This window comes from Equus caballus, chromosome 4, assembly GCF_041296265.1.
Source record: "Equus caballus isolate H_3958 breed thoroughbred chromosome 4, TB-T2T, whole genome shotgun sequence".
Lineage (NCBI taxonomy): Eukaryota > Metazoa > Chordata > Mammalia > Perissodactyla > Equidae > Equus > Equus caballus.
This window is the reverse complement of record NC_091687.1, coordinates 36512810-36534535: the sequence shown is the minus strand read 5'-3', so window position 1 is coordinate 36534535 and position 21726 is coordinate 36512810. Positions and strand designations below refer to the sequence as shown.

At 35.4% G+C, this 21726-nt stretch overlaps 1 protein-coding gene across 28 annotated transcripts in view; it reads right to left on the bottom strand.

Moving 5' to 3' along the window:
- ADAM22 (ADAM metallopeptidase domain 22) overlaps nt 1-21726 on the bottom strand; it is a 246726-nt gene that overhangs the window by 51224 nt on the left and 173776 nt on the right. For all 28 annotated transcript variants that reach the window (XM_070265632.1, XM_070265620.1, XM_023639119.2 and 25 more), the window contains exons 9-18: nt 21184-21258; nt 19459-19530; nt 18446-18612; nt 16687-16771; nt 15265-15355; nt 13936-13987; nt 9512-9611; nt 7520-7591; nt 6968-7060; nt 3359-3439 (exon numbers count right to left, since the gene is read on the bottom strand). In XM_070265632.1, coding sequence (XP_070121733.1) covers nt 3359-3439; nt 6968-7060; nt 7520-7591; nt 9512-9611; nt 13936-13987; nt 15265-15355; nt 16687-16771; nt 18446-18612; nt 19459-19530; nt 21184-21258 — 888 coding nt within the window. The remainder of the gene's footprint in view (nt 1-3358; nt 3440-6967; nt 7061-7519; nt 7592-9511; nt 9612-13935; nt 13988-15264; nt 15356-16686; nt 16772-18445; nt 18613-19458; nt 19531-21183; nt 21259-21726) is intronic.

Below are 21726 nucleotides of genomic sequence, written 5' to 3'. Positions count from 1 at the left end.
GTCCCACATATAAAGTAGAGGAAGATGAGCACGGATGTTAGCTCAGGGCCAGTCTTCCTCAGCAAAAAGAGGAGGATTGGCAGCAGATGTTAACTCAGGGCTAATCTTCCTCAAAAAAAACCAAAAAACAAAAACAAAATATTTAAGGCATGTGCGCAGTCTTAAGTTAGTTCAACATTAAGACAAAATTATGCTGAACATCTGCTCAAACTTTGATTAATGAAACTTAAATTCATGAAAAACAAATAGAGAGTGAGCGTGGATGTGAAAGAGACACGAGCCTCTTGTCTAGTTCCATTTCACCCAGAGGTCAGAGCACTAAAGATACTCCTGCTTTAGAAATAAATACTATTGAAACAAAAAAGGTGGTAGAAAGGATCAATGAAACAAAGAGCTGGTTTTTTGAGAAGATAAATAAAATTGACAAACCACTAGCCAGACTTACAAAGAAAAAAGGGAGAAAGCTCAAATAAACAAAATCAGAAATGAACGAGGAGAAATAACAACAGACTCTGCAGAAATACAACGGATTATAAGAGAATACTACAAAAAACTATATGCCAACAGAATGGATAACCTAGAGGAAATGGATAACATCTTGGTCTCTCCTACAATCTCCCAAAGCTCACTCAAGAAAAGGCAGACAATTTGAACAGACCAATCACAAGGAAAGAGATTGAAACAACAATCAAAAACATCCCAAAGAATAAAACCCCAGGACCAGATGGCTTTCCTGGGGAATTCTACCAAACTTTCAGAGAGGATTTAATACCTACCCTTTTCAAGCTATTCCAAAAAATTAGGGAAGATGGAACATTTCCTAACACATTCTATGAGGCCAACATCACACTGATCCCAAAACCTGACAAGGACACCACGAAAAAAGAGAACTACAGGCCAATATCACTGATGAACATAGATGCAAAAATTCTAAACAAAATTTTGGCAACCAGAATTCAGCAATTCATCAAAAGGATCATACATCATGATCAGGTGGGATTCATACCAGGGACACAGGGATGGTTCAACATCTGCAAATCAATCAACGTGATACACCACATCAACAAACTGAGGAATAAAAACCACATGATCATCTCAATAGATGCAGAGAAGGCATTTGACAAGATCCAACAGCCATTTATGATAAAACCTCTGAACAAAATGGGCATAGAAGGAAACTACCTCAACATAATAAAGGCCATATATGACAAACCCATAGCCAACATCATACTCAATGGGCAAAAACTGAACGCCATCCCCCTGAAAACAGGAACGAGACAAGGATGCCCTCTATCACCACTCTTATTTAACATAGTACTGGAGGTCCTGGCCAGAGCAATCAGGCAAGAAAAAGGAATAAAAGGAATCCAAATAGAGAGGGAAGAAGTGAAACTCTCGCTGTTTGCAGATGACATGATCTTATATATAGAAAACCCCAAAGAATCCACTGGAAAACTGTTAGAAGTAATCAACAACTACAGCAAAGTTGCAGGGTATAAAATCAATTTGCATAAATCAGTAGCATTTCTATATTCTAACAACGAACTAACAGAAAAAGAACTCAAGAACACAATACCATTCACAATCTCAACAAAAAGAATAAAATACCTTGGGGTAAATTTAACTAAGGAAGTGAAGGACCTATATAATGAAAATTACAAGGCCTTTCTGAGAGAATTGGATGACAACATAAGGAGATGGAAAGACATTCCATGTACATGGATTGGAAGAATAAACATAGTTAAAATGTCCGTTCTCCCTAAAGCAATCTACAGATTCAACGCCATCCCAATCAGAATCCCAATGACATTCTTTACAGACTTAGAACAAAGAATCCTAAAATTCACCTGGGGCGACAAAAGACCCCGAATTTCTAAAGCAATCCTGAGAAAAAAGAACAAAACGGGAGGCATCACAATCCCTGACTTCAAAACATACTACAAAGCTACAGTAATCAAAACAGCATGGTACTGGTACAAAAACAGGTACACAGATCAATGGAACAGAATTGAAAGCCCAGAAATAAAACCACACATCTATGGACAGCTTATCTTTGGCAAAGGAGCTGAGAGCATACAATGGAGAAAAGAAAGTCTTTTCAACAAATGGTGCTGGGAAAACTGGACAGCCACATGTAAAAGAATGAAAATTGACCATTCTTTTTCACCATTCACCAAAATAAACTCAAAATGGATCAAAGACCTAAAGGTGAGACCTGAAACCATAAGGCTTCTGGAAGAAACGTAGGCAGTACACTCTTTGACATCAGTATTAAAAGGATCTTTTCGGACACCATGCCTTCTCAGAGAAGGGAAACAACAGAAAGAATAAACAAATGGGACTTCATCAGACTAAAGAGCTTCTTCAAGGCAAATGAAAACAGGATTGAAACAAAAAAACAACCCACTAACTGGGAAAAAATATTTGCAAGTCATATATGTGACAAAGGCTTAATATCCAGAATATATAAAGAACTCTCACAACTCAACAACAAAACATCAAACAACCCAATCAAAAATTGGGCAGGAGACATGAACAGACATTTCTCCAAAGAAGATATACTGATGGCCAATAGGCACATGAAAAGATGCTCATCATCGCTGATCATCAGGGAAATGCAAATCAAAACCACACTAAGATATCACCTTACACCCATTAGAATGACAAAAATATCTAAAACTAATAGCAACAAATGTTGGAGAGGTTGTAGAGAAAAAGGAACCCTCATACACTGCTGGTGGGAATGCAAACTGGTGCAGCCACTATGGAAAACAGTATGGAGATTCCTCAAAAAATTAAAAATAGAACTACCATACGATCCAGCCATCCCACTACTGGGTATTTATCCAAAGAGGTTGAAGTCAGCAATCCCAAAAGTCCTATGCACCCCAATGTTCATTGCAGCATTATTTACAATAGCCAAGACATGGAAGCAACCTAAGTGCCCAGCAACAGACGAATGGATAAAGAAGATGTGGTACATATGTACAATGGAATACTACTCAGCTGTAAAACAGAACAAAATCATTCCATTTGCAATAACACGGATGGACCTTGAGGGAATTATGTTAAGTGAAATAAGCCAGCGAGAGAAGGATAATCTGTGTATGACTCCACTCATATGAGGAATTTAAAATTATGGACTAAGAACAGTTTAGTGGATACCAGGGGAAAGGTGGGGTGGGGGGTGGGCACAAAGGGTGAAGTGGTGCACTTACAACACGACTGACAAACATTTATGTACAAGTGAAATCTCACAAGATTGTAACCTATCATTAACTCAATAAAAAAAAAAAGAAAAAAAAAAGATACTCCTGCTTTTTCCTGTGGAGTTTAGAATAATTATTCCGTAAATTACCTGGCTTGAATTTCCTGAGCATGTTTCACGAATATCACAATCATTTACTGCTTCTCGGCACACAGTCCCCACAGGCTGAAACTAAATGAACAAAAATCAGTGCATAAAACTGTCGAAGAAAAAAACTCGCACAGGATCATCTTTAAAAAGACGAAATGAACATTTTTTGGATGGGACTATCTTAAACTATCTTAAGACGGTAGTCTGTGAAAACCACAGTTACTGAATGAAATGTTAATCTAATAGTTTTCCGAGAGAGTTTCCCCTGTATGAAGTAATTTGCAATCATCACACATAAGTCTTACAATGTTTCGCTAAAATAGGACAGCACTTGAGGGCACATTTCCATCAGAAGGACAAGTTAGTCCAAATTCTAATAATTCTTCCGTCCAAACAGCTTCTGGATTTACATTTTACCCTTCATTTGTGCTAGAACCTTTACCATGTTACTCTTTTTTGCCTTTCCTGCCAAGAATTTGAAAGTTAGATTTTGGCCTGAATTGCAAGATTTAGATTTTCTGGCAAAGCTATTTCCTCCCATGCTTTCCTTTCCCTTCTCTCCTGCCTCATTTTTATATAGATCTATACCTTGATCCTTTATTCTTTTCTAATGTTTCTATTATTTGTACTTGCGTAGGGGAGTTTTTTTGGTCTGTTTTCAACCACCTCAAATATTTCTTGTTAAGTGTGGGAGTTGTACAAATAAATTTTTAAGCTCATTGGATCTATGAATTGCAAGAGTATTCATTATAACAAAACACACAGACTCATAAAGTTATCACCCTTCCCCTCTTCTCTTCAATCCCATTCTCCTTCCCTTTCCAAAATGTTAACATTTGGGGCGGGATCTTTCCATGCTCTTATCTCTGCTCACACAGACATATACATTATACGAGACTCCCTCTCCACAACTTTCATCTTCTCTCCCTCGCACTCAGTCCTCCAGGTATTTGAGTTTCCTGTTGTTCCTAGAACATGAATAGCACATTATCGACTCCAATCAGGACTCAACAGATATTTTTTAGAAGATCCAAACAAAACTTGTGCTCATTCATCACGTATTTGCAAGGCACTTAAAATGTGCCAGGCACTTTCTAGCCACTGGGGACTCAATGGAGAACAAAACATAAGAATCCTGCTTACAAGGAACTTATATTTTAGTGGGAGGAAATAGGCCATAAAAATAAGGAAAGAGGCAAGATAATTTAATTTCATATACTCTGATTCTCTTCCTCCTTGGGAGTGGGGTGAACCACAACTTTAGAACATCTGAGGTAAGAAATACAAGTAGATTTAAGGTAGAGTTCATGTGAGAGTGTAAGTGTTCAAGAAATGACAAGAAACTTCTGACAGAAAGCACAGTGAAGGATGACCTCTCTAAGTGTTGGGATACAGCGTAAATAAATCAACCAAAACTCCTGCCCTCTTGGAACTTACACACTAATAATGGAAGGAGAAAAATAACAGACAAGTAAATAAGCAGAGGCCCACAAATTATGGCTTGAGGGCAAAATTTGGTTTGGCCGCCTGTTTTTATAAGCAAAGTTTTATCAGAGCACAGCCACACCTATTTGTTCCTGTATTTTTGATGCCTGCTTTCAAGGGTAAAGTTGAGTAACTGAGACAGAGACCTTATGAGCCACAAAGCCTAAACTATTAACTATCTAGCTTTTTACAGAAACAGTTTGCCAACTCTGACTTACAGATACATTATTATCAATACATGTATAAAAAAAAAAGATACACATGATTTCTCATCTTCTTCTTCTATTCCTCCTCGTCCATTCACTACCCTGCCTCTGGCTCCTCCAGAAGCGCAGGATGGGGGTGAGAATGGGAGGTATGGGGTAGAGAAAGTGGCCAAAAAGATCTTACTTGACTGGTACAGCTATAGCTTATTTTGTAAGAAAGTTAATCATGCCATTTTATTGTACGTATTTTAATTTCATTATTTTGTACTTGTTCCTTGAAATGATTATAGCACAAAGAACCTAATTCCTAAATGAAAGAAAAAATGGCATAATTAAGCACATTTTATGGATGGGCAGACTTCAAACATGGAGCACTAAAATAAATGATCAGGAATCCCTTGTTATAGCAGTTGGAGAAGCCAACAGAATAAACAGTAGAGGTAGCCAAAATGAGGGAATGTCTGTTTCACACTTGGTTTAATCTTCCTTTTTTAGAGAGTGCTTTCAGAGATCTCTGCCAGTGCCTTGCTTATCTTTAAATAAGCTGCCAGAAACATAGTGGTAAAGTAGAAACTGCAGAAATTACTGCCAGAAGGTCTGGATATAACTACACATCTACTCCTTACTGAATGAGCCTATGCAGGTTATTTCACTTCCTTGAGACTGGAATTGCTCAACTGGAAAGATCTGAATAATAATGACTATCCCAAATGTGTGGTTGTGAGCATTACGAGAGACAGGAGTCTCGACCAGGAGTGATGTTTCTCCCAAGGGGACATGTGGCAATGTCTGGAGACATTTTTGGGTGGCACAACTAGGATGGGTGGTACTTGCAACTGGAAGGTAAAAGTCAGGGATGCTCCTAAACATTCTACAATAAACAAAGACACAGGCTTACAACAAAGAATTATCTAGCCAAAAATGTGAATTGTGCCAACACTGGGAAACCCACAGATAAGATGATATAAATTAAAAGGGCCTAGCACACTCTCTGGCACATAGCAGATCCTTAACATGATAGGTTCATATTCCACTCTCCCTTAATTCATTAGACTAAAGTTAGTCAATCAGTAAAGAATCAGAAGGAGAATGCCGTGCATATCTATTCATTCATTCAACAAATATTTACTTAGAACCTGTATCAATTACTCTGTAAGTCCCTGGCTCTGCCTCCATAAAATGTACAGACTGAAAAAGACAGATATTATACCTCAGAAATAAAGCAGAATATTGTAGCAGATTTTATATGAGAAGAGAAAAAAGAAATAGATTTCTTTGAAGAAGGTAAGCCTCAAATAACTGTTACTCTTGATGTAAAGGCTTAAGTATTTGGACACAGGTATGAGGATGCTATTGGGAGGATGAAAATAGATAATGTGTGTAAAGATGCATTCTAAACTCTCATGAACAATAACACATGTAAGGTGCTATCACGTCTAAAAGGATAGCTTTTGTTCCCTCAATAGCTAATGCAAGAGATATACCAAGTTTGGCAGCAAGAAAAGAGGGATCTATTGAATATCCTCATGGCTTTACAAAGAAAGGAAAAATATCAATCAAAGATTAGTAACACTGGGTCTCATTTAATGTGCATGCTCCTCAGGGAGGCAGTAGTGAGAGGACAAACTGGATATTAACAAGCTTCAGGCCCTAGCTCCCTGACTTATCTTGTGTAAGACCCTGGGCAAACTATTTAATCACTACATGCCTCAGCGTTCTCATCTGTTAGATGGGAATAAAAACAGTAACTACCCCTCACAAGATTTATGAGGATCCTGTAAAGCACCTGGCACTTAGTCACTTAATACAGTATATTTTGGATACTACTATTGTCATTAGATTATATTTACCTTGCCTTAACAATTTATCAAACATGTCCTCTCTTCTGTCAATTGGTCATTAATCAACATTTATTTACCTTGCACTTTTTACAACAAAGACCATCACTGCATTGAGAGTCTTGAGTCAAGGTGCATTTCTTACAACACTCTGCTCCTTCCAGGGCGCATTCCTAAGGAATATAAACATTTGCAAAATATCAGAAAATGGTGTCATTCTCCTGAAAGTACCAGGATACTTTCTAAAATAAATGTGTCACTTAACAATAATAATCTTTCTTCCACACATCCTATAAAATTTCCAGACATAACATTTGCACCATATGTCTCAGTGTGTGGACCTGGAATGACCATGAGTAACCTTAAAAAAAAACATGATCAGGGGCTGGCCCCGTGGCCGAGTGGTTAAGTTCGCGCGCTCCCCTGCAGGCGGCCCAGTGTTTCGTTAGTTCGAATCCTGGGTGCGGACATGGCACTGCTCATCAGACCACGCTGAGGCAGCGTCCCACATGCCACAACTAGAAGAACCCACAACGAAGAATACACAACTATGTACCGGGGGGCTTTGGGGAGAAAAAGGAAAAAATCAAATCTTTAAAAAAAAAACATGATCAGAACACCCAGAAACTTACTGCTGGGGTCCCACAGTCACATTCCTCTCCAGTTTCAATGAAGCCATTGCCACACTCAGGAGGATCGAGAAGCTGTGGGAGGAAAACCAAAAAGGGAACTAAAATAAAACATCGAAGATCTTATGAGAGACCCTAAGTTCCACAACTATACATCTGGCATATCCATCAGTCATTTTAAAGTATATTTTTAATTTTCTAAACTTGAAAGAATGACTTTAGAACTTTAGAACTGGGAACTTTAGAACAGAAGTGTCTACTTCTATTTCCATTTCAGTTTTAATCATATTTACATATATAACATACATATCAAGTAGAGTCTAGAAAATGCCACCAAAATAAAAGATGATCTAGCCATTGATTAAAACCAACCCAGAGTGACATTTCAAACAGCAAGGGAGTTGGAGTCAGAAAGTCTGGATTCAAATCTTGGCTCAGCTACTTATCTTGGGCTTGTCATCTCAGAGCCCAAGTGTTTTAATATTTAAAAGCAGGAATAATAATAATAATATTAGCTCCCCATCTACATCACGAATTATTGTGAGGATCAAGTTCAATGATCTGTGAAAAGCCCTTTATTAACTATATCTCTTTGTGAAACAGAAAGTTATTTCATAGACAATTAGGAAAACACCACAAAAATGAACAAATCCATTGATTTATTTAATACAAAATATAGCTCCTCCATTAACATAGCTTTGCAGAGAAGAACAATAATAATTTGCCCCAGAGATGGAAGTAATTTTTGGCTTGTACAAGAGTACATTTAAAGCCACTTCTTTTTTAACTCTCCATCAATTTTATTAACTTTTGAGTATAACTTATCTTATGGTGATAGGTAAAATTAGTAAATAATTGTTACGTTCCACATATATACTATTCATTCATAAGTTTATCAATGTAGGTATTATAGAATGAAAGTGAGCACACACCTGTCAAGACACACACACACTTTCCTAACTAACTAGAGAGAAAAAACAAAATAAAGAAAGCAACGACAACAAAAAAATCCCCACCTGATTTCAAATACTCTCTCTTCGCCTATAAAAGAATCAATTCATCGCTAGATTTCATTTTCAGCTGAAAGGGATTATAACAAATAAGAGAGCTTTGAAAGGCAAAACCAAAACTTGTCCAGATGAAAAGCACATTTATTCTGTTATTCCAAGTTCAGAATAATCAGTTATTTTGGTAAAAAGATTTGAATTGTTTTTCATTTATAGCAGCAGGGATTTAGGTCAAATATCCCTTCTAAAGCTTCCAGAAAGAGTCTTAAAATTGTCAATTTGCTTTTCAATGCAATATGATACATTTCATAAATTTCAGTGGAGTGAACAGAGAATGAAACCAGGTACATGATTACAAAGGCAATGCCACATATTGCTACGGTGCATGGAAGCAGGCCACAGTTCACATAATTAACAAGGACAAAGCATTCTTCTTGAACATTCAAAGTCTTCCAAGTGCATGAGGAAGACCTGTTTTCTAGTCAGTAACCATAGGATGCTCGGCAAGTTGTAAAAGCCTGTGACAAAGTTTAAGTACAGACAGACTTTCTTCTTTTCTGCTTTAAGCAGACGTGGTTTTCATGTTGAGAAGTACTTCTAATTTTAAGCATACTGCTCACTCTGAAAGGCAGTGATAGCGAATAATGAGGGGGAGATATGTCCCCCTTTTCCATCAGTATGAGCTATAATTAGGTATCCAAAGGTAAAAAAAGCCCATTAAGAAAACGAAAAAGAAAGGCAAAATGAAACCATACGAAAAGAAAATGGACATTTTTCAGAAAGCAAACACTCACTTCTATCTGCTTTTTATTTTCATCAGAATAACCCCAAATGCCCAAGATTAAAGCTGGCTTGAAAACGCAGATATTTAGCATATCTAGATATGCACATATAAGCCAAGTTGAAAAGCTCTCTTTTATAAGACACAACGACTGAAAATTTGTACTTGTAATACTTTAGAAAGATTAACTCTGATCACACTTATTACCTTAGAAGGTTTGTTGAAAAGGCAGGCACCACCTCCACTATTCAGGAAGTCATGATATTCTTCAATATTACACTGGGTGAACTTTTTAGGAAGATAATAGCTATAAGAGAGAAGAAAAGCAATAACCAGATACAGTTTTAGTTTCCTTTGTACATTAGTCTTAAAATTGGACATTGTTTAAATTGTAAATTATTCTTAAAAATCACAGAATAAATAATAAATTCCATTTATGTAAAACATTTGCATTCAATCCATAAGAGTTTTATTCAGTAAGGATATTTCTAAATTCTTCATTTGGCAACTAATGGTGACTATGGGTTGTTCATTATTTGCACGCCCAGTCAAAGGAAATACACACATAGAGTCCCTGTAATTTCAATCAGAGTTAGGAATAGTTTATTTCATAATGAGTCTTTCCTAAATATTAAAACTGGGCTGGAATCCAAACTGAAAAGCATTCTACAAAATAACTGACTATAATCTATGAATGTGTCAAGGTCATGAAAGTCATGGAAAGACTGAGGAACTGTTCCAGACTGAAGGAGGCTAAGAGACAGAAAAACTAAATGTGATGCCTGATTCTGAACCTTTTGCTAAAATTACACTATTGAAACACAGGGCCAATCCTGAACGAGGGCTAAGAATTAGATGGTCTTATTAGTTGTATTGTTGTTCTGTAGGAAGATGTCCTTGTTTGTAGAAATGCACACTAAGGTGTTTGGGGTGATGGGCACCAAGTTAACTTTTGATTTAGGAACAAAAAGCTTCTTTGTTACTATTCTTGAAAGTTTTCAAGTTTCAGATTGTTTCAAAATACAAGAAAACAAATGTATACCAAAGAAAAATAATAAACGGTCAATAGAAAAGGAAACTTAGCTATAGAGCAATTTGGCAATATGCATGAAGAACCTTCAAAATGAGAATATCCTTAAATCTAGGAATTCTTCTTTCAGAAATCTTCCTAGAGGAAATAATTAGTTATGTATACAAAAATGTCTGAACAAAGATATTTACTGTGGCACAATTTATAATAGCAAACAACACGAAAATAACCTAAATGTTCAACAGTAAGAAAACTAACTAAATTGTGATATATTAATAAAATAGAATACCATGTAGTTATTAATAATCATGGCATTGAAGAATCAAGACTCATAAAAATGCTGACTATATAATGTTAAGCGAAAAATGAATAAACTACACATCCAACAAGATACAAACTTTATAAAACAATAAAAACGGAAAGAGAAAAAATAGTGGATATAAACAGCAGTATTTTAACATTAACCATGGTTATCACCAGATGGTGAGAAGTGATAAAAATCTTATTTTCTATATTTTTCAAAAGTAACTTTACATTGAGCTTTTATAAAAGTGAAAGCACAATTAAGATACTAATGGATAGTTTTTATAAAGTCTCTCCCACTAGCCTGCAAGGACCATATCCATTTACATCCCTGCTTCTTCCTAGCACAGTGGTTGAGGCTTTGTGAATTGACTAATGGAATTTACAATGCTTATTTACCCTAAACTCATTTTTCAAGTGTTTCACGCCAAACTTTCCAAATAAAGCGTCTTCAGTTTAAATTGTGTGAACTACTTTACTTCCTTCACTTCATTTTCCTAACAAGTCATGCATTTTATTCTTATTTGAACAGTTTCTTACATATATTTCTTCCTTTTTTCTTTTCAATGCCTCCCCCCAGCCAATTTTTCAATCACCTTCCCCTCTAATCCATACTACATATCTCTGCCAGAGTTATCAAACTTAAATAGGGATTGCTTCAAGTTCCCTCTTTATTCTAGTGGCCAAATCCTGAGACGGCTCCCTACTGCCAAAGAAAGTCACTAACTCTTAGTGTAAGCCCCTTAGACGTCTAAGTCTAATTCAGCCCCTGCCCTGCAAAGGCACCCACAGGGGTCTCAGGCCAGCCCAGCCTCCTGCCCACTGCACACTTGGGAGCTGAGTCTGCTCTCTGACAGTGACAGGAAACTCATTGCCTCACAGGGAAGCTCCTTCTATATAAGAACAGCTGAAATTTGTGAATTGCTCTTCCCTTCGCTGTGCCCCATCTCATTCCCCGTAACTGCGGCACACAGTTACAGTCTGGGTTAACCATCAAGCAAGATTAATTCCTCCACCAGACCATACTCCTTCAAATACCTGAAAGCAGACACAATGTCTCTCCCTAGGCTCAGCCCCACAACTTCTTTTTTGCAGGGTAACATATCTGCTGTATTCCATGCATTCTTAAAATTTTAATTTTTATACCTTTAATTTTTATGACATGGTATTCATGTCAACAATACTTTCCAACATTTAGCAGTACAAAGGAACTTTGGAAAGTAGAAATGGAAGGGAATGTACCCAGGGGAAATATATGTCCAGATCAAGTTACATATAGCATCATACCAGAAAATGTTTTATGTAAAGAGCTTTTCTCCTGTGTGCATCTATTTGATGTAAGAAGAGTTCCAATGCAAAGAGCTATATACATCTGAGTGTCACCATCTCACTTGGCTACACATTACACCTAGTACTATGCAGATTGTCTCTAAAATTTTGTTTTTAATAGTTAATCAGAATAATCAGTTATAATATACTACATAGCTTTTAAAAGACAAGAACCTCCAGTACGGAATTTAGTAATTGTTGGAAAATTACAACTATAGAAAAGGACTTTTATCATTTACTCTTATTACTAAACAAAAAGTCCAAAGATGTTTTGAAAAATATCTTAAATACATGTTTGCATGTACATTCCCTCCATCATTTATTTTCCTTGTCATACCTATCTTGGCAGTTCAAAATTCAAATACAATCAATAAATATTCATTGAAAATCAAGTCTGTACAAGAAATTATGGTGTGAGGTCTGACAAAAACATAAATTACTGTAAGATGTAATCCTCAAAAAATTTACAACTAATTTATGAGGAGAAGCATAAAGACACACAGAATTAAATTACAATACAGGAGTTAAAAAATATAATAAATCTCAAATTGTAGTTAGATAGAGAATTCCAGATGAAGAGAATATATTCAAGAGATCAAAAGAGGCTGGAAACTCATGTACAATTATGGTAAGCAAACAGATCATGAATACTAGTGGAAAATGATATTTGCAAATGAGGATAAAGAAAGACTATGGACATCTAAATATTGGAGGAAGGAATCTGAACCTTATTCTTTAGAAACAGAGACCCACAAAAGTTCTGAGAAGGAAAACGACATGATTTGCATGTTTGATACATAAATCCATGTGCATTAAGAGAAAGATAGAGAAATTGTGCTGCATATATTCAGTGAAATAGAGCTATATATTGTCAGCGTCATGGAATCTCACAAAGTTGATCAAAATAATCTAGTCACAGAAGAATATATATACTATGACGCCTTTCATATAAACTGAAAACATGCAAAGCAATGTTATGTATTACTTCAACACATATACATATATACAGTAAAAGTATAAAAAAGGACCGATGGGTGGTAGGAACCAAATTCAAGATGGTAGTTACCTTGGCTGGGGCTGAGGACCAACAAGAGAGAACACAGGAGGATTTAACTATGTATGCAGTGTTGCCATTTTTTTAAGCTAGGTGACTGTATACAAGTGTTCACTCTTTGACTCTTTATACCTTTTCAATTATGATAGAAGTGGAGTTCAAGAGTGGAGAGAGGGAGTCTGAAAGTTGTCTCAGTATCTGGAATATTATTGAAATAATAAGAGCATAAGATGATAAAAGGTTAAAGTAAGGCAGTAATGATAAGCTTGGTATGAAAGGAATGGTGGCAAAATTTATTTAGAAAGAGCAAAAGATTGGTGCCAGATAGTGTGTGAAGGGCAAGACAGTATAAAAATGAAAACCTTTCTCAGGAGAGCAGATGGTGCCCATCTCTTCCCACTCCTTGCTCAGCGACGGACCAATGACAGCTGGAAATCAGCATTGTGGGAGTATTTACACCACAGGCTTTTATCTATGGTAGAAGGTTGCTGGAAATCTGAGGAAGCTACAAATCCAGGCTCTTTTCTTGTTTGTTTGTTTGTTTGTTTTAGTAAGAGTCAGCTTACCAGCACACAACTGTTTATAACCCATTTAATTAATATTGAAGAACATAAAAGGAAAGAGAATTAGTAGGTCAGCCATTACGAAAAAGTTCTTCCTCATTTCTTCTATTTCCAGCCTAGATTCAAGGCTAAAAAAGTCTTTGTTCTACTAACTTAATTGACATCATAAATAAGAGACTATTTTGTGAAAATATTTTACATACAAAACGATTGAGAAAATCTACTTCTGATTTTCTCTTCAATGCCTGTGATGAGCTTCCACACACTCAGTTCTTAAGTGTCATACTCCTAGGAAGATAACAGCACAGCAGCTAAAGGAAAAGTGAGTTATTTTCAAAAAGAAGTGGCTCACCCGGTGTCTCCCATTATGCATCCAGACCATGTGTCCTCACATTTACACTCGCCTAAGAGAAAATGAATACACACACCTTTTACAAAGTGAAAACAGTACATTAGAATAGTTCCTATTTTAAAAAGTATATCTTCACTTTTTATTCCTTACATACCTTTAAAAAAGTAATACCTGCTTTATAATCTTCCTTATATTTTAAGCTTTACTTTAACCCTATCAACATTATCTAACTTTTACAAAAATAAAATGTTTCAATATTTTAACAAGTGGCCAGCCATAATTTTAAAGCCTTCACTTAAAATGGCTTAACAAATACTAATGAAATAGTGATACATCATTAAAGAATTCTGGTTTCACAGGCCTTTATGAGAATTCTTACAATTTCTTGTCCATTTTTAAAACCTCTGCACCAAGACTGCCAATAGAAGGTATAGTATATTGGTTAAGCAGAGGGTCTTCAGAATCAGAAATAACCAGGTTCGAAACCTGGGCTTGCCACTCAAAATATGTGTAATCTTGGAGACATTACCCTTTTAAGATCCAGTCACCTTAGCTGTAAAATGGGGATAATAATGAGTATCTTGCAGGATTATTTTGAGGATCAAACAAGTATCTAGATGTAGAAAATACTAACTAGATGTAGAAAATAATAACAACAGCATTCAATTATCTCTTCCATTATATATGGACAAATATATCCCATATATATCCCATATTATGGGTGCTCCATAAATGGTAATAGTTATCATTAATATAAACAATCATATTTATAATATTTTTATTAAAATAATAAAATAAATATGGTTATAATCAACTTACTCCAAATACACAGTGTTTGACCATTCCTGGTGAAGTAACTTTATCCACCTGGGAAAATACAGTCTTCATAGATGCCAAATCAAGCCTATTTTACTAGGTCCATATTTTACTAAGCCCTTTATCAGGTCTGATCCTGGCAGGCAATTTCTACCTCTGTGGCCATACTAAGAGATGTTTTAAATAAACCATAATAAAACAGTATGCCTTAAACCTACATGCCAGGGTTCTCTACCAGACCATTTAAAATTAGCAAACTGAGCTTATTTGTCCTTTTTTAGGTTAAAGTCAACTGAACTTATCATCACATAGGTTTATTACCCATGGAGAAATTTTCATCTGTAATGTAAATATTACATCGTATTACTTTTGAAAAAAACATTTTGTGCCCTGGCTGTTTACCTTATACTATCACCCAAACTCTTTCAATCAAGCAAGTGAATTAAAGAATCTCATTCTGCAAAATATTTCACAGATAGTCTATTGCTAAACCACACATGTACTTAAACTTACCACTTGCTAACTTTGTTTTGTCTGAGATAATACCAATATTATGGGCTAATGACTGTGCAAGTGTAACAGCCATTAAATCAGTTTTCCCAAACTGAAAAAGAAAAGCAAAAATAAAATACATGTAAATGCAAATCATTCTTTAAGATGGGCCAGAGAAAAATGTCACAATATAATCAAAAATAAGTAATTTCTAAGCAGTTTATTTAGCAGAGGTTAAACATAATAGCTAATGTTGAACTGTCAAGCATTTGGGAAGAAGTGGTATGAAATAAATCCATGTTTGATTAACTCTTCCAGAGAAGACTAGAAGCCAGGGAATCATCAACTTTTGGGTTTGGAAACTTAAATCTGAGTCCAAATTTCACCAGCGAAATTCCTGAAAAACTTAATACTTGTATATAATTAAACCAGTCTTTTGGATAATACAAAATAAAAATAAATGTGTAAATTATTTGGAATTCATTCATTTTTGTGTGTCCACTTGTACTCCTGAAATTTCCCCAAGTTGAATATATGTGGCTTCAGAAAACAAATGGTATGAGTAACAGGAAGTAGTGATGATCTTTGGCCAAAAGAAATTTGAGAAAACCTAAGGATATTTTTTTCAATATGTAGCTTCCCAAAGATTCAAGTATTTTTCTTTTAGATTACTTCCATCGGGTTTAGTGCCTTCAGTATAGAAACAATCCTTTGGAAAACCTAGTCTATTTTTTTCTCCAAAAATGTGTCAAGTATTGAGGTAGGAAGAAAATCTCCAATTAGGTTGTTAGGGAGTAAACCAACGGTTCAAGGAATTACTCAATTCCCTGGAAAATCGGTCAAAGTGATAAACAGGGCCTATTTTCAATGAAGGTAAAACTGAAGACCAGCCACGGAGGTCTAGTGGTTAAGATTCAGTGCTATTGCCATCCTGGCCTGGGTTTATTTCCCAGTCAAGGAACCACACCACCCATCTTTTAGTTGCTATGATGCTGAAAGCTATGCCGCTGGTATTTCCAATACTAGCAGGGTCACCTCTGGTGGACAGGTTTCAGTAGAGCTTCCAGATTAAGACAGAGTAGGAAGAAGGACCTGGCCTCACATCCAGAAAAATTGGCTGTGAAATCCCTATGAATAGCATGTCGCTAGGAGTTGGAATCGACTCATTCGCACTAACAACAAAAAAGTAAAGATTTTTCTCTATATAACGTGTAAATAGCTGAATCTGGAAATTACTCTAAGGAGAATGTAAACAGAATTATCAAATACTATCTCCCATTATTTCCCTATTCTGACACTGGTCATTTACAGTAACCATATTGGTTGTTAATAACACAACCTAACATTTAGAGAATGTAGAATGCTGAGAAATTCTCTCTTAAACATTAGGAAAACATTTTCAGCCATCATACCACTTTGTACTGTACAGATGTTCACACCTACTTCATTCACGCCTCCTCCTTTCAGCAACGAGCAAATCCCACCAATATAAGCTGCCCCGCTCCGGCTACTCTCAAATTGACTTCCCCTTTTAGAAAAGGAAATGAAAAATGCTTACTGCTCATAGTTTAAATATCATAGCACCTCTCATTATTAACACTTCTGTACTATATATTCTTGAGGTAAGGGAGGAATGTGAGAATTGTTTACACACATAACCAAAGAAAAAGGTTTCTGAGGGACGTTTCCCTACATGATCAAGCAAAAAGAGGAAGACTGGCAACAGATGTTAGCTCAGGGCCAATCTTCCTCACCAAAAATATAAAAATAAATAAAGATCTTAAATAGAACTATACTTATTAAGAAAGAATTACTAATATGTGTACTCAGAGAAGGATACAAAATCACTTCTATGGTATTTTTGCCAAAAATGCACAACCTGAACCTCATAATGAGAAAACGTCAGACATTTCCACAATGAGCAACATTCGATAAAATAACTGGCCTATATGCTTCAAAAATGTTAAGCCCAAAATAAACAAAGGAAAGCTGAGGAAATCTTTCAGATTAAAGGATACTAAAGAGACACGACAATGAAATGTAATGTGTGATAGTGGGATGAAGGGTGGGAGAACCAGCTATAAAAGACATCATTCAGACAATTGGTGAAATTGGAATAAAGACTATAGATTAAAGTACTACATAAATGTCAAATCTTCTGGTTTTAATAATTTACTATGGTTATATAAGAAAATGTCTTAAGTATTTAGTAGTAAAGGCCCAGTAAGTAAATATCCCCAACTTACTCTCAAATAGTTCAGAAAAAAAAAAAATCATAGATAGATGGATGGATGAAAAGAAGAAAGAAATGGAAGGAGGGAAAAACAAGAAAAGGAAAAAAGTCATAAAACAAATAGGATGACATGTAAACAACTGATGAATCTGGGTGAAGGGCATAGTTAGGGTATTTCCCTGTAGTATTTTTGCAACTTTTCTTTAAATTTGAAATTATGTAAAAAGAAAGTTACCCTAACATAAGTTCTGCTACTTCCATTTATAATTTTCTTCAACAGCTCTGACTTTAGATGATTAGTTTTTAAAATGCTACTATATGTAACTTGCTATTATATCAAATATGCAAGTTACCAAAAAAAACCAAACCTACAAGAGTGAGAAAAAATAAAAAATGAACTCCAGAAATACTAAGCTCTCACCTTAAACCAAAAAACAAAGATAAAATTAACATTTAAAAAACAGCAACTGCCACTCATAGGTGGAAGTTAACATATTGACAAGGAGATCTGATCGGTGGTTACCAGGGAAAAGGGGGTGGTGGGGGGAGGGCACAAAGGGGGAAGAGGTGTACCCACAACATGACTAACAATAATGTACAACTGAAATCTCACAAGGTTGTAATCTATCATAACATTAATAAAAAAAAAACAGCAACTGTAAAGAATATAATTAATCTGTTAAGAATATTCTTTATGAGTATTAACAGCACTTTTATTCAGTAAATGCTCTGATTAAATCTCTTGAAAGGTTAAATGAAATATACATGCAATAATAAAATAACTCAAAATTGAACCTCAAATTTTCAAGACAATTTTGAACAATTTACACTTTAAAACTTCTTCCAAATGTATCTTCCATGTCAAATCCTAATTGTATTATGTAGTAGAAAGAATACATCTCAGTCATAAATAATAGAGCATTCAACATGGAAGCAAAAAAGTAATAAATCATTACAAAAGTTACATACGAAAAAAGGTGAACTGCATCACTTTTCTCTTTGATGAAATCCCTCCTGTATTTCATGAACTCCCGTAGAGTGATCAGTGGGTTTTCAGATATGGCAAACTTGTTGTCAGCCGCCCAGGTTTCCATGGCAACCAATACTATCCTTGTCTTAAGTTGGTCTTGATATATCTAATATATTAACAAAATGAACACACCAGCTGTACATGTGGTAAAATCAATTTACGAACAGGACTACAAAGTTCCCTTTATGGAAACTCCTTGAGTTTTAGTTAAATGTAAGAAACGTTACTGTTTTTAAGAGAGAATTGTTTTTCTAATTTACATGCATTTTCCTTAAGTTAATAGAAATTTAAATTGTTTACCAAGTAATACACAAAGAACAGAGCACTAGTTAGAAACAAAAGATCACTTTTTGACCAATACTTTTACCCTTATTCAAGGCTCTCCTAAATCCATTTTCTGGCACCCTAGACAAAGAATTCATGCATTCTTGAGTTCCCCTAGCAAAAAGTAGAACAATGAAGACTCTCCAAGGAAATCATTTCTATACAACCTGACTGGCCCTGATTAAACTCATGGAGAAGACATTGGCACTGCCGTGTCAAGAGAAGATTTAAAAAGTAGGTAGAGTAGAATTATTTAGTTGCATCATTCCCACAGCACTAGGCACTTTTTTGAAAGAGGCACAACTATTATATTGCTTTTCCACTGTTAGGCATATACTGCGAATATCTTTGTTAGGGACTATGACTCAACCTTTTCTTTTCCAATGTGAAATATATAGGAAGAAATTTCACGAAAAAATCTGTGGGTACGTTCGACCACTTCCTTTAATCATCTTCCCATCCAGAGATCACAGTCAATAGTCAATTGCAAGGTTATCAGGGACTTACAGGACACCTCGGCTAAAGTGCGATTTAGAGTAGTGAAAATATAAAAACCATATTATCCATTCTATTAACAATCAGGCGAGAAAATTCCTCTTTGGCAATATTGAATCGGGTTGATACTTACTACATCCGCCATGTTCACCACAGATTTTGCATACGTATTGGTGTGCACAACTGAAAGCCGATGTTTTTTAAACTGAAATCAAAAGAAAACAAGTGGAGGGCTTTCAAAGTCATCAGCAAATAATCACCTCAGCAGAGAAAACATGGTGTGACTGAAAGATCTCTAAGGCTTTCTGTAAAAAATGTAAGAGTTGAGACCCAATTCTTCATATGCTGTGTAATCTGAGGCCAAGGCTCTTAAAACTTTGAGGCCTCAGTCTACTCATCTGCAAGATGAAGTAAAAAATACCCATTCCATCCATTTTACAAGTTTATTTTTATCACATGATTTTTATTCAAATGATAAAACACATGAAAGTTGTCTATGAACTGCAAGACATATGAATATAAGTAGGGTCAATGCCAGAAAAAGTGAATGTGAATACTACTAAAACTATAAAAATTTATAAGTTCTATAAAACTTACCCATTAAGAAGAAGAAAGCCCTAAAGCTTACAAAGAGATGGCCAACAGGCTAGATGTGGACCACATATACCTTTTGTTTGGCCTCAATGCTATTTCAAAATTCAGGAAATATCATGTAAAATCTGATTTGTAGCTTCACTTAAAATTAACATTCCCACATGGTAATAACTGACAACTATTGAGAAGCAGCTGATCCATTAGACAGGCCAAGTGACTTCTCTTTTGCCACAGGCCTCACCCCTCCCTACTGTTTATACTTAGCTCACTTCCTTTATGTTATGTGCCCACAGATGTCTGCAGACATCTGAATTTGTAATATCCTAAACTGTCAAAAATATATGTTCTTGCAACTTATTTTTATTTTGTAAAAATCTCAGGGAATAGTAACATTCACTGAATTTGAATAGGCAAAAAGATAAAACTTAGTCCTAGCCCAAACAAGAAAGAAGCACTCAATCTGGATTGCATTATTATTATTATTATTATCAACATCAATAATTAAAATTGGTACTATTTGTTTAATCGTATGTAAATAAATGACACATTTTCCCTCAAATAAATATTCAAAGTAAATTAAAACATACTTGTACCTGAAATTAAGTAAAATTCAGCAATACGTATCACTGAACATTTTCAGTTTAAAACTCTGGCTACATGGAACAATTAGCATTATAACTCACTGCTGTGCTGTGAATTTAACCATACTGACTGCAACACACCCATGAATGGAATATAATAAAACAACTGACTCAGCGAAAAGGAAGTTGGGCTGCTTCTTACCCTAAAAATCTTCACCGTTTTGCTATATAAGCTTTTCCATATGGTTTACTGCATAGCAAGACAGAAATAGAAAAATCGCATTTCTTTTATTAGGATAAATCTGTTCACTACAAACTACAGCGTCTCATTATTGGTGCCTCACTTACTTTTTCAATATAAAATGGAAGTTTCTATTTTTTTTAACCTTGCCATTTTAGTAACAGGAGATATTAGCCCCTATACTAATCAAGTAAATCCAAAGGTTTGACATTATGAGTCACAGAAATATTTTTGGAACCTCACAAAATACTGTTAGTTACTTCCACCTAACAATGTTTCCCACTTGCAGGGTGTTGCTGCGTAACAAATACGTGTGGTTATACAAATACCTCCTCCAGGTTGCAACTTTATGTGCTTCTTTCTTCTAAACATATTTTTGCACCGGCCAGTTTTACCCTAGGCATGGGCAAGTTCAAACAACAAAAAATTCAGCAAATCCTACCATGAGATGATCGTTCACAATCATCAGTTCAATGTATTTGGTTTCCTCCTCTACGTTACGAGGATGTCGGCGAAGCTGCAATATAGTAAAGGTAATAGCACCTAAATAAGCCCTCTGAACTTGGCTGTGAGAAGCTAAAAAATATGTTATACATTATATCCTCAGACCTTACTCATCTTATAGGTGAAAGTTTGTAACTTTACCACCTCTCCCTATTTCCTTCAACCCCCAGCCTCTGGCAACACTTTTATACTCTGTTTCTATGAGTTTGACTTTTTTTTCTTTTTTTTTAGATTCCACATATAAGTGATGCTACATAGTACTTATTTTCTCTATCTCGCTTATTTCACTTCACACAATGCCCTCCAGGTTCATCCATGGTGTCACAAATGACAGGATTTCCTTCTTTTTTAAGGCTGAATAATATTCTGTTGTGTATGTACCACATTTTTCTTGACCATTTATCCATTGATGGATACTTACATTGATAACACTATTTTATAACTGAAATTTTCTGAGAGAATAGAACTTCAATATTCTCAC